Raw genomic sequence first — 18,418 nt, forward strand, 5'->3', positions numbered from 1 at the left:
AACAATTCCCCAAAAGGCAACTGGAATGATACCTGCTGTTGTGAGGCTGCAAAGGAAGTCAGCAAGATAAGTTTCCATCATAAGCTTGTACACTGTCCCTATTTCCATGAGAACTTGAAATAACTATGATTTTTTTCTATTCTCAGACAATTGTCAGTTCATTTCCCTGGGCAATGCAATTCAACTTTTGAGGACTTACTGTATTTAAAAGTTAAGTCCCCTCACCTTTAAACTGCATAGTTGTGTTATTTAGGTAAAACTAAAGACAATCACAATTGTGTGAACCTTATTTGCATCATGATTCAAAACAAATCTTTAAAAATCTGACATTTATGAAACAATTATAAATTTGAACACTGAGTATTTGCTATATTAAGGAATTTATACCTTTAAAAAGTTATGACAATTTTATTACGGTTATGTTTAAAATATGAGTATCTTTATCTCTTAGAGATACATACCGAGATGATATGCCTATCATTTGCTTCAGAATAATAAAGAAAGGGAAAGAAAGTGAATGGAAGTATGGATGAAACAGGACTAACAGGACTGACCATGAGATGATGGGTGGTGAAATGGGGTAATGGCTTTATACTTCAAAATGTCTACTTTTGTGGATATTTCCAAAATAACAAAATACAATAACCATTCCCACTTAAAAAAAAAAAAGGTGACAAAAAAAGGCTGAGGAGAAAAGCTTTATGGGGGCTTTTCATTTTGGTATTAACAGTGGTCTTTATCATTTTAAATTGATACTGTTTTTATAAGGCTGAATAAGCTAAGGAAAGAATGAAAAAAATTGGTCAAGTATCTAGGGAGTTTATCACCAAAAATAAACTCCAGATGATGGGTTACCTTTAAAAATTTTCCCACACATTTGACATAATATTGAGATACTTAGATACCTGTATATGATTGGAGGTATAATTTTACTCTCATTTTCTGCTGGGTTAGATCACCAGAACGTAATATTTTGTGTTTATATTGTGTCCTAGTCAATTAAAAACATTCATCATATTATTTTGGAACACTTATTCAGATAATCTAATTTAAACATGGCAAGTACTATTTTAATCAAAGACAGATCAAATCACCTATTTACATAATAAAAATACCCACTATAGTTTATAAGTTATAATAAATAATACATCTTAGAAGCAAGCCTTAAGTTATACTGAATAGAAACAGTATGAATGAACAACACTAAATTGAATCGCCAATAATACAATATTTTTTGTGTTGTGCTACATATTTTGGAGACCAATTTAAGAAAGGGATTAGTTAAGATATTAAAAACACCAGTTATAACTGTTCCAATGCAAAAGCTTTTTAAAAAAGTTCTACAACAGAAAAGTCATTAAACATAAAACAAAACAAAACAAAAGAACATAATGGTGGTTTGAAATTGAGAAGATGAATGGAAAACCTTTAGCAAAAAACTTAGTAAATAAGAAAACAGTTAAGGCTTATATTAAAACAAACAAACAAACAAAAAACAAAACAAGCCCCACTCCAACAAAAAACCTAAATTAGCAGAAAAAAAAGTGTTACCAAAAAAGGTACTTTATCCAAGCCAAAGGTATTTTCCGATCTGCTTTTCCATAAATAAGAAGTGAAAAAAATTCTTTTTGAACAGTGAGTCATATAGAATGGAAATAGCTGAACATTCAGGTCACATGCAAGCTCTGGAAACTTACTTCAGTTTTTCGTCTTCACTCAATGTCTTCCACAGTTCTTCAATTTGTAGTGTTGCATCCTCTAAACTAGTCTTAGGATTTTCTATGAGAAACTGAGCACGATGATCTTGAACAAAAAGAGCACTTGCTGACATGGGTTTCTTGATTACTCGATTGCTAAGTAAATCATAAGCTGTAACTTTTCCAGATTTATTATCTATTACATTTGATTTTTTGTTACATAGATCTTCATTAAGATTCGTTTGTTCAGGGCTTGGATGATTATTATTACTTACTTTACATGGTAAACTTTTTTCAGGCACTAAAATTTTCACAGGTTCAATATTCTCTCCCACTGAATTTTTAAGTATATTTCCCCTGCTCCACTCATCTGCAGAAATTTCCAAAGAGTTTTCAAGACCTGCTTCTTCCTCATTTTCCCCAATCTCAGCTATATGGTCTTTATTGTCATTTTCTGACTGGGTGTGCTTAATGGAATCTACAAAACAAGTTTTACTATATTCCGTCTGAGGGTTCTTCCATGATAAATTACTAATTGAAATGTCTTGAAATGCATTCTTAGTGTTTTTATCAGTGTTAGAAATTTCACTACTACAATGACCATAACCAAAGTCACCAGCACTTATCTGGTGATTTAAACAATCATCAGTGTTTTTTCCAGATTCATCATTATGCATATCATTTTGGAACGGAATGACTGAAGTATCAACATTTGAATAATTCTTTCCAGATGATTCCATTTTATTAAAAAGCACATCTGTTTCTGCTGTTTTACTAAGAACGATGTCAGCTGCGGAAACATCTGTTTCATTATTTTCATAAGAATTTGTACTAGGTAATGGTCCATAACAAGTCGTCATCAGATTTTCAAGAGCAATTAAAACAGATTCCTAAAAATACAAATTAACAAATGTTAGGGGAAATTATGAAAAAATAGACAAGATTTTAAATAATAAAAAAGAAAAATATAAACAAATCTTTTTAATATGAAAACAGGAATATATGTTTATAAATAGCGTAACAAAAATTATCTGAAAAGTTACCTTATTTTGTAATAATACTTGACTTTTATCTGGTGTTAAATTTACATCAACATCAGCTGTAGGGACATCGATTTTCAGAAAGAAAATAGGATACAAACGAGTAGATTCCTTTAGGCATTTCAGATTGTAATGATGTCGGATTAACTAGAAATACGTGTAATAAATAAAAGAAAAAATAATATGTAAATAAAGAAAATATCACCAAACTTAAAGTACAATAAAAACAAGCAAATTCAACTGAGAAATTGAGTAGATGCAACTGCTTATGAGGAAAAGCATTATCATGGCTGGGCACAGTGGCTCATGCCTGTGATCCCAGCACTTTAGGAAGCCAAGGCAGGGGGATCACTTGAAGTCAGGAGTTCAAGACCAGCCTGGTCAATGTGGTGAAACCCCATTTCTACTAAAAAGTAGAAAAATTAGCAGGGCATAGTGGCAGGAACCTGTAATCCCAGATACTTGGGAGGATGAGGCAGGAGAATCTCTTGAACCTGGGAGATAGAGGTTGCAATGAGCCGAGATCATGCTACTGTACTCCAGCATGGGCAAAAGAGCAAGTCTGCATCTCAAAAAAAAAAAATAAAAACAAACAAACAAACCAAAAAAAGTGAAAAACATTATCTAAGTAGTAATACTCCTTTGGAGGCCTTGAACCTAAATGAAGCACAAACATTCGTAACAAGTACAAACATGCAATGAAACTGGCTTAATAATTAAAAATCACAATGTCATGTAAGTTCTGAAGGCTTAGGGTTCAAATCAAAACTCTGGTGTGGTGGCTCTGGCTTGTAATCCCAGCACTTTGGGAGGCCGTGGCGGGCAGATCACTTGAGTACAGAAGCTCGAGATCAGCCTGGCCAAATGGTGAAACCCCATCTCTACTAAGACTACCAAAAAAATTAGCTGGGCATGGTGGCGGGTGCCTGTAATACCAGCTACTTGGGAGGCTGAGACAGGAGAATTGCTTAAACCCAGGAGGCGGAGGTTGCAGTGAGTCAAGATCACGCCACATGTCATTGCAATCCAGCCTGGAGAGCAAAACTCTGTCTCAGAAAAAAAAAAAAAAAAAATTGACAAACTACTAACTCTCCAACTCTTAATTTCCTGGCTATGTGGCCTAAGAGAAACATTGAACATTTGTTTCCTCACTATAAATGGGGATGATAATGCAGTCCAGAATTGCCGTGAAGAATAAGAGAGACATCATATGTCTTTTTATCATGCATAATGCTTAATAAATGATATTGTATTTCTTTTTCTTTGTTTTAGAGCAAATTCTTGGAAGTAGTCCTTGTTACAATGTGACAAATTTCCAATTCAAATAATTTTTTTTTTCTAAAGCATATTACCTTTAAGATATCTTTTTGATGTACTGGTCGACTGTTTATGAAGATGAAACTTCTTTCTGGTGTTGAAAGACTAGTGAAAGAGTGGGCTGCATCACACTTTGGAAGAAATCCACTGAGATAAATCTGTATAATAATTATAGAATATGCAATGTCAACAATGTAGTTCCATGGGTCTAGCTATATACACTTTGAAAGGTATAAAAAAAATTAAAAAACAGATTTTCATCTTAAGGTCTAAAAAGCCATATACTTCCTGATAACCACGTCTCAAGTATTAACTTTAAATAAAATAGTAAAGCATGCTACACTGGTGCTGTCTGCCTTTTTTGCAATTCTAAGGAAAAATTGGCATTTATAAAATCTTCAAGAATGGTTATACTTTCAGATATTTAACTGTCATGGGACGTACAGCAGTCACTCTCTACTCAACCTTTTTCTGTCTTTTAAAAGTTTCTTTCCTCACATTGTGACTTTTCTCTGGCTGTTGTCCTTTTCTCTTTAACCATCTTTTCCTATAAAGAAGTTGCTGTTTCTATCTTCATTCTGAATATGCTATATAAAGCCAATCTTACTGGGTTTTCATTTCTGAGTTAAAAAAAAAAAAATTTTTACTCTGTATTAACTTCCTCAGAGCTAAATACTGATTGCACTGTTGTACTTTAGCTTCATTTTTGTTTAGAAAACTCTTTCTATAAAAATTTTACTGGTTATTTATATGCTATCTTTCTCTACTTTAGAAATGTATAAAGAGGAAAGAGAAAAGGATACTAGAAAAGAATACCAGAGAGAAGAGAAAGATATTGAAGGGATAGGAAGCAGAGAATATGCTCCCACTTTTATCTTTAGTTAACGAACACAGCTAAAGACAACATACTATACTGTTAAGAATATAAGAGAGAGCCAGATTGACAAGGTTTGAATCCCAGTTCTACCACTAGCTATGTGATTTTTGTTAAATTATTTAAAATATAGGCTTAAAATCTCTTATCAGCAAAAACTAGAACTAGATGTGTTATTAATCTGTCAAGGAACACTTTAGGTTGAGAAAAACAAGCAAGTCACTGGCAGTACTATTTTTAGTTAAGCAGGAACCGTGGGGCTCCTTATTAACATAGCCTGTAAGCTGCCACCTATGTCTATGACTATCCCTGTCCTTGGAAATAAGTGTTTAAGGAGATGCATTACCAGTTTTAGAACACTAAGTGCATTATTGTCACAATGCCAAATTGTGCCAATTTGAAAAAAATAAATTAATCTGTATAATCCATTATAAAATGATACTACTTAATTAACTGCAAAACTTTACAGCATTTAAAAATGGTTGTATAATTTACCAGGTAACATGAGACCCTTCTTAAAGCACCTGCTGGGCATCAGGGAGAGCCTGTTTAAGCCTCTGAAAGACTTATTGGGTTTGTGACTTTAAAAAAAGTCTGCCCTGAAAGGATAAGAATAAAGAATAAAATGAAGAAGAAATATGTAATATTGCTATTGATTTCCTTTCACACCATCGTGGTTGGCCACTGAATAATTACTATTCTAGATTTTGAGCTTTAAAAATGGTTTAGGATAATCTTAAGAACAAACTATGTTTAAGTTTCATGGCAAAGTAAAATAAAACAGTAAAGTCTTATAAAATGCTGTAAAAAGTGAAAATCAGGCCAGTTCATGGAAAAATAACTTGAGACACCAAATCAGTGCAACAAAATTAAAAATCAGGCAAGACTTTACAAACTTCTGTACCCAAATGTATTACTCAATTTCCTAAAAAGCAAAACAAAAATTGAAGGCAAAATACAACTACCTCTCTTCCTTAATTGCTTCTCAACTATGGGCCACCCCTCTCTTCCCTTCATCTCTAATCCCCTATAAGCAGGCTTCTACTTCAACAGCCAACTCCAAGGGACACTACGCAGCCCTTATCTTATTTGACTCCCTGCAGCCCAACACCCTCACAATTCTCTCATCTGGGAAGGGTCTCACTGAATGAATCTGTTTCAACCTTCTTTTGGTCCTTCTGCTTCCTCTCTGATGCCTCCTCTTCATTCTGGTTTGCTGGTTTCTCCCCTTTTCCTTACCTTGTATAAATAATGATGGTACCCAAATTCCATTATCAGGCCCCTTTTTCCTGCTCTCTAGTTACTCTTCCTAATTTCATTCACATCTACTCAACAACTACCCATACACCAGTGATGCCAAGACACAAATGTATATAACTTCTATTTCTTTCACTCCCCAGTGCTTACCATCTTCAACTGGCTGTCACAAAAATATTCTCAATGTCACCACATTCAAAACTTGGTAAAATATTTCATCCTACTTCTGTCTTGCTAGCTCCTCCTATACTCCTTTACCGTGATAAGGGGCTGTGCCAGCTACCCAGTCTGTCAAACCCATTTCCTCTTCTTAATCCTAATTATACTAATGTAACCCTGGCTGGTCTCCTAACACTAATCCTTCTCCTCTTTCAGTAAATCTCCACAACACCATGAAGTTACATTTTTACAGTAGTAATTTAAGTACTTTTGGTCAGGACAGTGAAACAAGTTCATGTGAAACCCCCTTCTCTCCCATTCCAACTGCAAATATATAACAGTGATAGAAAAAATACAAATTTTCAAAAGGCCACCCACAGAAAAGTAGTTAAAGATGTTATGATTGCAAAACATTTAACAGGGAGTGACAGCTAAAGTCAAATCTCCTATGTGGTCTAGGATCAGAAACAAGATGTGTCAGCTGGAAATTAAATTCTGGTATGGAAATAAGGACTGAAAACACCCCATTCCAGACAGGGGACTGAAATCAGTCTTTCCATTTAAAAAAGGGGGCTCATATAGCACCTCTTCTCCAAAAAAAAAAAAAAAGTTTAAAAATACTGTGGCCACTGTCTGGAGCTGCTTGCCAGAGTCACAAGAAAGAACAGAGACAACTCCAAACCAAGAACAAGGCTAAGCCAAACTGGCTAAGAAAAGGGGCCTGTAAAATCTTGGCAGGATGAGGCACGAATTACTAATGTGATACCTGCTGTTGAATTGGGACCGGCAAGTGAACTATCTGCCCAACTATGGGAAGGAAGTGGAAGTTGGGGAAAGCAAAAACAAAGCAACAAAAACAATAACCCTGCATTCAAGATGATTTTGAAATTAAATTTTCAAAGCATATAAAATATCAGAGAATTAGATAATTTTGTCTCAAGAAAGTAGAAATGATAGAGTAATATGAAAAGGACTTTGAAATTATTAGTATATGTAACATGCTTTTAAAAAAAGAAAAGTAGCATCCACTTAAAAAAAGGTAAAGAAATTAGAATTGGTAGCTATAAATCAAGTTTAGAAGAGAAGAATATGAAAACAAATAAATTGTAAATCCTAGAAACAAAATATATAGTTTTGGGAATTAAAATCAGGCAATGATGAATTTATTCAGAACTTAGCATAAAGTAATGCAGAGATAGAAATGTCAAAGAGAAGACAGATGTCAAAAAGGTAACTTCAGGAGCTCCATCAAGCCCACAAAGTCACGATGGGAAATGCCTCACAAAAGCCACCAGAGCAGCAGCCCTGTTGAGATCACCACCAATAATTAGTTCTTCCCATGTGGGGTCCCTGTAGATGGAGGAGAAAAAAAAAAGTACTCTCACATTATGGGAAGAGATAAAGATTCTCCACATTCAAGATTCCCATGGCCAATGGCACTGTCATTCCAGACTAGTCAAGAGGCCTTGGTGGCCAAGTTGTACATCTTAAAGGTATATAATGGGGACAGAAGTGAGGTGAGTGAAGACAACCACTAACTAGCAGTGGAAAACAACTTAAGATTGCTTTTGGCCAGGGATGGAGAAAGGGCTCAAAGGAACTGTGATATAGGACCAGTATCCTTCAACCATACAAGCCCAGAAAAATGGAGTGATGATGGGTAGCTGGTGGCAATATAAATACAACACCTTAGACACACAGTGCAACAAGAGAAGAGGGACTTGGTTAGATGATCACTCTCATCAGAGAGACACTCAAGTTTATCATTCTGGCAGCCTACTGAACTGGAACACTAACACATGCTTACCTAATTCCCTCAATCCACCATGCAAAAATAACCACACAGAGGTGCAGCAAAAATTATCATATCTATGAAGGATTACTAGGAGTCTTTATGCAATTCTATCTGTGCTTGCCCACTGAAAATAAAAATTCAATGGGCAAGCACAGATCTGGCAACACATCTCAAAACAGATGGGAGGAAAAGATTTCCAAGTATAGGACTGATTCATGTGATAGTCCCATTCACTCATGAAATCATAGCTGACCAAAGTCAAGATCATTGCTTTTCACACTTGAATGAGCACCTGGGGACCTTGTTAAAATGCAGATTCTGATTCAGTCGATCTGGGATGAAGCCCAGGATTCTTTATTTTCAATAAGCTTCCAGGTGATGCCAACACTGCTAGTCTTCAGACTAAATTATAATAGCTAGAATATCCAGGGCATGATGGTAAAGGTATCAAGTCTAGATCTCCTGCCATAAGCTGCCTGGATTACTGTAGCTGTAGGCAGTAGCTGCCTACACTGTAGGCAACAAAGTACCACGAAGCTACAAGGAATCCAGCAGAATTCAGACAGTAACCTTGCCATCCCAAGTCAGCAACTGTAACCAGTTTGAAGTAGCACTGGAGTGTGTCAAAACTAGAAAACAACTCTTTAGGGAGCTCTGAAAAATAGGACCCATGTCACATCATGGTCAACACTCTAGCTGGCCACAAAGGTTGGCCTGAATTGTTCCCCGGCAAAGAAAACCCCAAGAATTACCTGAGTACAAGCTTCCATCCAAGATTTTAATAAACTGATAAGCAATAATTAAGAACTCAATACTACAAAGAGAATGGGAAGGGACCTAGTAGCAGAAGAGGTTTCAACAAATTATGAAAAAAAAAATGGAAGAGAAGAAAAGAAGCCAACTGCTTAGCACAACTCCAGGAACAGAATTAGGACCTTGATTACTCAACACTAACGTGGAACCTGACAGTCAATAAGCCCAGCCACAAACACCATGTTCCCAATTAGATTTCTTATTCCTGGGGAAAGACAAGAGAAGTAGAGGACTGGAGGAAAAAGACCTGACAGGTAAAACAAAACTGACCTCCTAATAAACAGAAATTATTAAAGGAACAAATAATTTAAAAACAAAAATAATTATCTTTAGAGAGACCCAAGTTTTGTATCCATAAAACAGTAAGTATGAAAAAGCAATAAAAAATACTCTTGGAAATTAAACATAACTTTTAAAATAAAAAAAACATTCAACAGAAGGTTGAAAAAACAGATTTCTCAAAACTCATGGAAAAAATTAAAGATGGGAAACCTGATAAAATTAACAGGAGGTCTCAATGACAATAGGGAGTTTCATAAAAAAAATAGAAATTATCAAAGTGATAATGGATGGAAGTATATAACCTGGGGCTGAGAAAGAAATGAGCCTTCAGATTCAAAAGATCCACATCAAGCGCTCAGCACAATAAACAAATAATAAAAGACACACAGACATATCCTTGTAAGGATAAAGGACAGATCCTAACAACTTTCAAATAGAAGAAAACGTACCATCTAGAAAAAAAGAAATGGGCACTTTGGGGGGCCAAGGCGGATGGATTCTGAGGTCAGGAGTTCAAGACCAGCCTGATCAACATGGTGAAACTCTGCTAAAAATACAAAAACTAGTCGGGTGTGGTGGTGCTCACCTGTAACCCTAGCTACTCAGGAGACTGAGGCGGCAGGACAATCACTTGAACCTGGGAGGCAGAGGTTGCAGTGAGCCAAGATTGCTCCACTGCACTCCAGCCTGGGTGACAGAGCAAGAGTCTGTCTTGAGAAAAACAAACAAACAAAAAAAGAAGTGGAATGCATTGTTTCCCGTTAGCAAAAATGGACAGTAAAAAAATACTCAATATCTCAAAAATTAAGTTTCAATCAACAAGTCTATGTCTGCCAGACTATCAATAAGAGAAAGTGCAAGATGAAATCATTCTCAGGCATGAAAATTTTTAGTTATTTTTAAAACGTGTTTGTTTTGAGACAGGATCTCTTTCTGGCCGAGGCTGGAGTGCAGTGGCAAGATCTTGGCTCACTAGAACCTCTGCCTCCCAGGTTCAAGCGATTCTCCTGCCTCAGCCTCCCAAGTAGCTGGGATTACATGCACCTGCCACCATACCTGGCTAATTTTTGTATTTTTAGTAGAGATGGGGTTTTGCCATGTTTTGGCCAGGGTGGTCTCAAACTCCTGACCTCAGGTGATCCCCCCGCCTTGGCTTCCCAAACTGCTGGGATTACAGGTGTGAGTCATCACCCAGGGCTAATTTCTGTATTTTTTTTTTTTAGAGACAGGGTCTTACTATGTTGCCCAGGCTGGTCTTGAACTTATGGCCTCAACTGCCTCAGCCTCCCAAAGTATTGGGACAGGTGTGACCCACCACGCCCAGCCACAGACATGAAAAATTACCTCTCGTGTCCCCTCTTTCTGTGGAAGTTACTTAAAAGATATGCCTCAGAAAAATGAGTATGGGGCCAGAACCAGTGGCTCACACCTGTAATCCTAGCACTTTGGGAGGCCGGAGTGAGTGGATCACTTGAGGTCAGGAGTTTGAGACCAGCCTGGCCAACATGGTAAGACCCCACCTCTATTAAAAATACAAAATGTAGCCGAGTGTTGTGGCTGTAGTCCCAGCTACTCAGGAGGCTGAGGCAGGAGAATCCTTTGAACCACGGAGGCGGAAGTTGCAGTATGCCAAGACTGCACCACTGCACTTCAGCCTAGGTGACAAAGCAAGACTCCGTCTCAAAAACAAAAACAAAAACAAAAAAAACAAAAAAAGAAAAATGAGTATGAGTGCCAAGAAAGAGGAAGGCATGACATACCAATAATGGAACCAACCATCATTCCTATTAAAAGAAATCTGAAGATGAGAGTTGTGCAGAAGGCCTAAAATATGATCCAAGTAAGAAATAAGTGGGGTCTAAGAACAATGAGTTCAAAAATATGTAATGAAATGAATTACCAGCTACAGCTAGGATGACTAAAGAGTTGGATTTTATTGCTAACATGATGAAGAAAACTTTTTCATTAAAAAAAACTTTTGAAAATCCCAGAAAAAGCGAAAAACTATGTAAGATAGTCTATAAAGCAAAGAAAAACATGATAAATTTTGAGCAACTGATGGGAATACAAGGACAGAGATTCCATTTAATCAGGGCTCTAGGAATATTATCATTTATACGTCATAAGAGATATAACACTGGATCTTTTTTTTTTGGGGCAGAGTCTCACTCTGTCGCCCAGGCTGGAGTGCTGTGGTGCCATCTCGGCTCACTGCAAGCTCCGCTTCCTGGGTTCAAGCCATTCTCCTGCCTCAGCCTCCTGAGTAACTGGGACTACAGGTGCCTGTCGCCATGCCTGGCTAATTTTTTTGTATTTTTAGTAGAGACAAGGTTTCACCATGTTAGCCAGGATGGTCTCGATCTCCTAACCTCGTGATCCGCCCACCGAGGTAAAATGTAGTCCTACTATAATACTGGGCTTTTAATGAAGATTGTTTTATAGTCCATACAAGTTTTCAACTTTTAGAATCAATCTTTAGACAAAAGATAGAACACTTAAAAAATGGCTACATAAGAAAACACGAGGCTGGGTGTGGTGGCTCACGCATATAATCCCAGCACTTTGGGAGGTCGTGGTAGGCAGATCACCCGAGGTCAGGGGATCGAGACCAGCCTGGGCAACATAGTGAAACGCTGTCTCCACTAAAAATACAAAAATTAGCTGGGTGTGGTGGCATACCCCTGTAATTCTAACTACTAGGGAGGCTGAGGCATGAGAATCACTAGAACCCAGGAGACGGAGGCTGCAGTGGGCTGAGATCCCACCACTGCACTACAGCCTGGGTGACAGAATGAGAGTCTGTCTCAAAAAAAAAAAAAAAAATTACACATATATAAAAATATGTATTACATATAATTAAACTTGATAATATAAAACTATTGCTGATACGATTCAAAGAGGAAGGAGTAAGAAGAAAAGTTTGAGTTAAGAACGTCATCCAGTACTAGGGAGTAAAAAAGTACTGTCTAAACTGATAGATCAAGAAAAAGTTTAAGTACATATGTGGAATGGGAAACGAGGAGAAAAACGGTTCTCTTTTTGAGATGGAATCTCACTCTGTCACCCAGGCTGGAGTGCAATGGCACAATCTCGGCTCACTGCAACCTCTGCCTCCTGGGTTCAAGTGATTATCCTGCCTTAGCCTCCCGAGTAGCTGGGATTACAGGCATGTGCCACCACACGGGACTAATTTTTGTAGTTTTATTAGAGACAGGGTCTCACCATGTTGGCCAGGCTGGTCTTGAAGTCCTGACCTCAGGTGATCTGATCCCCTGGACTTCCAAAGTGTTGGAATTACAGGCGTGAGTCACCATGCTTAATCAACTATTTTTCTTTTATAGTAGAAAGTAAACAGAAAAGATTCTAAATTGAACATAATTTTTTTTGAAAATCATTGTAAGCAACAAACAAGATAAAAAGGGAAGCAGGGCTGGGGAAAGAGGTTTAACATAAGCTCTGTATTGTCTCTTTTACCTTACACACATATTTGATTAAAATGTTAAAAGACTAACCTCTTTCTACTGTAACTGCCCCAAAGGGAAATGTGAAGAGCTTCGTAAGTAAAACAGAATTATCAGAGAACATTTTTGCAGTATACCTGAGATTCTTCACAGTGGTACTGAAAGGATTCCATATTGTTCATAACAGCAGTCCCCAGAACTGACATGAGAGCCATCTTGTGATCTGATACTCTGGTTTTCTGCCAAATAACTGCCTAGGGACAGAAATGATAAAGATAACTTTTAATACAATTTAGATTTACTGAACTCAAGAAGTCAGTATTTTATTCCTATATTTGGCATACATACTCAGCTTAAAATTTCAGTATCACTTAGAAGAGATTCATGAGCTGTGAGGTCTGACAAAAGAAACTCTGGTTCTGAATTTTAGAAGCTGCATATGTCGCAGTGTACAATCTAACTTCCCTTTACCTTGGTTTTCTCTTCTTTACAAGATTTCTCAGAGTTGTTGGAAGATAAAAATTGCATATGTAGACAAGCACATACGCCTGTGCCTGGCATAAAACGGTTTCATTAAATATTGATTCTCTCTCTACTTCTAATCCTCACATTCAAAATATAGACTTTCGTGTATATTTAAAAACAAATTGCTGCTTCAAATAAGGTATTACTATTTTACTGAGGATGATCAGCTATGTTACAGGATTTGTATAAACAGTCAACAGGTATAAAAATTTTGGAAAAACCATTCTTAATTAAATCACAATTTAAAATTACCTTTGTACCTTTTAAATAGAGAATTTGCAAAATGTTAACTGAATCTCATAAACATAAAAGCTGAATCATGAGGTTGGAATTTTTTCACTGCGAGTATGTTGGAGATGAGAGAGAAACAACAGGTTGGTTGCAGTGACTCACACCTGTAATCCCAGCACTTTGGGAGGCTGAGGTGGGTGGATCACTTGAGGTCAGGAGTTCGAGACCAGCCTGGCCAATATGGTGAAACCCTGTCTCCACCAAAAATACAAAAAAGCATCTGGGCGTGGTGGCATGCCCCTATAATCCCAGCTACGTGGGAGGCTGAGGCAGGACAATCATTTGAACTGGGGAGGCAGAGGTTGCAGTGAGGCGAGATCACGCCACTGCACTCCAGCCTGGGTGACAGAGCGCAACTCTGTCTTAAAAAATAAAATAAGAATATATATACATACACACACACACACATATATACACAATACTTCGTATCTGAAAAATGTGAGCCCTTTTAAATTATCAGGCTCAGAGAGGCATTAAAATGAGAGTAATTTCCCCCTTGAGCTAAATATTTATTGAAAACTGCTTGCTATTGCCACAAGTAGCCACTGACCTAACAATGCCACACACCAGACACCATAAACCATACCCTATAGCTCAACGATGTACAGCTAACTACTAATCAACATTCCTGACAAACAACTCTATCAACTCACTCCTTGTTTCCCTTTTTGCTTTTAAAAACCTGCTTATAACAAAAGCCTAATGGAGCACACCCCAAGATAATTTGGAAGTGTGTCTGAGGCAGCTGTCTTCAACACTGGTCCAAATAAACTCTCTATATTAATTCTGCTTCAGCTTCTTCCTTTTAGGTCAACATGGGGTAGATTTTAAGAGAATCATGGTCCAGAGAGACTAGACCAAGGTTTGGCTTTGAAGTACATAATCAGATTTGACATATTGCAATTTCTTCAGTTAAACAAGGTCCAATTACAGTCAAATCCCATCATCAGTACAGGTAGAATTCAACGAATTCACTTAGCAATTCCTAAGTCTGGAGGAAACGATGCAAAGGGCTTGGGAGAAAATATCAATGTCAACGTTAAAGGGGCAGGCAGAGGAAGAAGAGGAACCTAAAAGGAGTGGTCACAGAGGCAGAAAGAGCAGCAGCAAAGTGTGGTACACAGAACAAGGATGTTTTTGAAGAAAGTAGTCATCATATGTTTCCAATGTTGAGCGAGTATGGTAGGAACAGACGTGGCTGGCTAAACGGCAATCAACAGTGTGAGAGAAGTTCTAGAGAAGTAAATGGAACCAATTTGGATACTGACTATGGGAAGGATATGAAAAAAAGAACTTTTCTGAAACAAGTGTTTCAGAAAGTCTGGCTGGGAAATGCAAGCAGACAGGGAAATAACTGGAGGCAGGAATAGGACACATTTGACCAGGAAACTGAAGGGGAAGAATGGGTACACTAGCAAGTAGGTTTGGAGACTCAGTGGCTGGAGGCTGAGAAAGTTCCCCTTTGTTCTAAAATGCAGAAAGGAGGTCTTTTGTTGAAAGCAAAATGACAATGATTTAAATATTTGAAGATTATGGAGGAGGTATAAAATAGCAGAATTGTATTACTCAGTTTCATTAGCTTGGTTCACTGAAAAAAGGTTTCAGAGGCAAGTGGATCACTTGAGGTCTGGAGTTCAAGACCAGCTGGCCAGCATGGTGAAACCCCATCTCTACTAAAAATAAAAAAATCAGCCAGACGTGGTGGCGGGCACCCATAATCCCAGCTCCTCAGGAGGCTAAGGCAGGAGAATCACTTGAACCCAGGAGGCGGAGGTTGCAGTGAGCTGAGATCGTACTACTGCACTCCAACGTGGGCAACAGAGAGAGAGAGAGAGAGACGCTGTCTAAAAAAAAAAAAAAAAAAAAAAAGTGATCATATTCCTCCAACTCAGAGACTTCAACTTTTACGAATGACATGCAAAACTGAAAGTTCACATTCAAAAAATATTCCAATAGGTGACCTGAGGACTACGTGTAATTAATTCCTAGTATACTAGCTATCATGCTACAGCTTTCTCTTCCTCTTGCAAAAGTTCAGTGGAATGCAAGTCAGTGAAAGTGACATTGACAGGATTATTCCCTTACGTTTTTTTGTTTGTTTGTTTGTTTTTTAAAATAAACCATTTACAAACTTTGGTACTTTACTAGTATTAATACACCGCAGCTGAGAATTATCGGGCTGTGTTAACAGAACCATCACTCTGGTAGGAGGAAAACAGAAAACAGGGACAGACTAAAGGATACAAAATGGGCTTGATGACTGACTCTATGTGGAGAGGGAATAAAAAGAGAAGAAACACGAATGCCTCCCAGACTTCTGACCTGGGAAACTGGAATGGTGGTAGTAACACTCAACAAGATAAGAAACTCACAAGAGCAGGATTGGTGGTAGGAGATGATGAGTTCAGCTTGTTCAGTGTTGATTGTTGAGTCTCTGGTACCAAGAACAGTACCAGACACCTAGTAAAGCCCACGAAATACTTACTTGTTAAAGGAATGAGCAAATAAACACATTTTTTTTTTCCCTAGGAAAAGGTAACCCCAGTAGAGTTGAAAACTAGCTCTTTGTTTTTAAAAATAATGCTGCTAGGTGTCATACCACCATACCTGTTAAAATTACACTGTCTACTACTTGACTTAAGGAAATCCAAACCAATCTTTCCTTTTCTTTCTTTTTAATATAACAGTTTAAGGTATAATTCATACACTCTACAATTCACCCACTTTAAATTTACAATTCAATGGTTTTTGGATTATTTACAGAGCTGTGCAACCAACAGCATGATTTAATCTTTGAACAATTTTGTCAGTCCAAAAAGAAATCCTATATCCATCATCAGTGACTCCTATCCCTTTGCAATCACTAATCTAGCTTCTCTCTCTATAAAATTTGCCCACTTAGGATATTTCATATAAATGGAATCATACAATATACGGGCTTTGACTGGCTTCTTTCACTTAGCAAAACCTTTTCAAGTTTATTTATTTCAGTACTTCACTCCTTTTAAATGGCTGAATAATATTCCATTGTAGATAATACATTTGAATTATCCTTTCATGAGTTGATGGGCGTTTGAGTTGTTTCTACTTTTTGGCTTTTATAACTGATGCTGCCATAAACATGCACGTTCATGTTTTTGTGTTGGCATAATGTTTTCATTTGTCTTGAGTATAGACTTGAGTGGAACTGCTGGGTCACATGGTAGCTCCATGTTTTTTGAAGAACTGCCAGACTGTAATCTTTGCATGCACACACACTCTAGAAAGGCAAACTACTGGCTTCTGCTATTATGGCTCTAGTTTTAAGCCAGCCAACAGCTAATAATTTAAGGAACAATGTTCAAAATAAAAGGAAGTAGATAGGGTTCTGAATAATCTGCAATTATAGGAAATGAAATGTCCTCTGCTTCATACTTTCCACATCAGAAGTTCCTTATGACAAAGAATCGCTGAACCATAAAAACTTATTCACAAGGCCAAGGTGGGAGGATCACTTGAGGTCCGGAGTTCAACACCAGCCTGGGCAACATAGTGTCACCCTGTTTCTATAAAAAAAAAAATTAAAAATTAGCTGGGCATGGTGGCACACACCTGTAGTCCCAGCTACTCAGGAGGCTGAGGTGGGAGTGGCTCACCCTGCACTCCAGCTTGGGTGACAGAGCGAGACCCCTCCCAAAAATGAAAAAAAAAAAAATCTTATTCACAAAAAGTGTACCTCTTTAAAGGAATGCTAACTCTCTGATATTGACATTTTTAAAATAAAGCATTCAAGGAAATATTTCAAAAAACCAATGTTTTAAAATTCCTGCACTGAATATAGCTAAAAAGCCTGTAGTATTACTAATGTAAACATCATCTTGTTTATTTTAGTTTATATTAGAGTGATGCCTTAGATACAGATATAAATCTTAGCTGCTGATTAATGCAAGGATGCTATTTCACTGCCTGACCTGCTGAATAGTTAGTATACAGAACCGCAGAAAGATCACTTCAGGAAATAGGTCCTAGAAAAAGCTGTGAAACATGAGAACCATGCAATGTGATTTTACTTTAAAGTAAACACACTAGGAGTCTGGGAGCATTATTTCACACTAGGCAATTATTGCATCAGATCAAGGGGCTAATTTAAGAGCATTTTCTAAACTAGTTACACTTGGGCTAGTAATAAATGATAGTGGTCTGCCAACAAATAAAATCTTCTCACTGGGCAACTAAGATTCATTTTCAAAACAGGATCCATCATTAAAAAACTAAACTATAAAATGTGATGAAAAAAACTGGGAATATTGGGAATCCAGAATACAGTTTTCAGTTTGGTTTCTCTAGTGTTTCATCAATTCTATGTTATTTTCAAAAACAGAGATTTTCTTTTCACTTCCTGAAGGTTTTTGTAAATCTTGCCCTTAGGCCGAAAGCTTAACATGTGCTAAAAATACACACAAACCTCCATATGTTTTCTATCTAGGTCACACAAAGTTGGAGCACCTGGATGTGCCAACTAAGAATCTGACTCTAGTCAGTATGATGACAGTGCAAAAACACCTCAATCAAAAATATATTATTACATGCACACCATCTTAGGTTTGAAGTTAGCCAAATATATCTTGCCCCTAATTCCTACCTCATTGACATATGCTACTTGAAGAAAATGAAGTTAGATGAGAATATTCAATATTTAATTATTAAACCTCAATTGTTTGTAAAGGCAATTTGTGATAAAGAGAAATGTAGGCTGCACACAGATGATGCATAATTAAGTGAACAGTACAATGCTAAAACTGCTTGAGCAAAGTCAACTCCTTCTAAATAAAGAGGATACATTACTGGCTTAGACTGCAACCAAAATTCTTGCAAATTGTAGGCACAGATGTACTAAACTCCTGTTTGGATTTTTTTTTTTTTTTTTT

At 37.2% G+C, this 18,418-nt stretch overlaps 1 protein-coding gene across 5 annotated transcripts in view; it reads right to left on the bottom strand.

Moving 5' to 3' along the window:
- Nucleotides 1-18,418, bottom strand: part of PMS1 (PMS1 postmeiotic segregation increased 1 (S. cerevisiae)) — an 89,686-nt gene that overhangs the window by 19,508 nt on the left and 51,760 nt on the right. For 4 of the 5 annotated variants that reach the window (XM_011936467.1, XM_011936466.1, XM_011936465.1 and 1 more), the window contains 4 exons: nt 12,833-12,949; nt 4,090-4,212; nt 2,741-2,884; nt 1,698-2,587 (listed from right to left, as the gene is read on the bottom strand). In XM_011936467.1, the coding sequence (XP_011791857.1) occupies nt 1,698-2,587; nt 2,741-2,884; nt 4,090-4,212; nt 12,833-12,949 (1,274 nt within the window). The remainder of the gene's footprint in view (nt 1-1,697; nt 2,588-2,740; nt 2,885-4,089; nt 4,213-12,832; nt 12,950-18,418) is intronic. The other variant, XM_011936464.1, reaches the window with a different exon arrangement.

Source organism: Colobus angolensis, unplaced genomic scaffold (assembly GCF_000951035.1).
Source record: "Colobus angolensis palliatus isolate OR3802 unplaced genomic scaffold, Cang.pa_1.0 Scaffold153, whole genome shotgun sequence".
Classification (NCBI taxonomy): Eukaryota; Metazoa; Chordata; class Mammalia; order Primates; family Cercopithecidae; genus Colobus; species Colobus angolensis.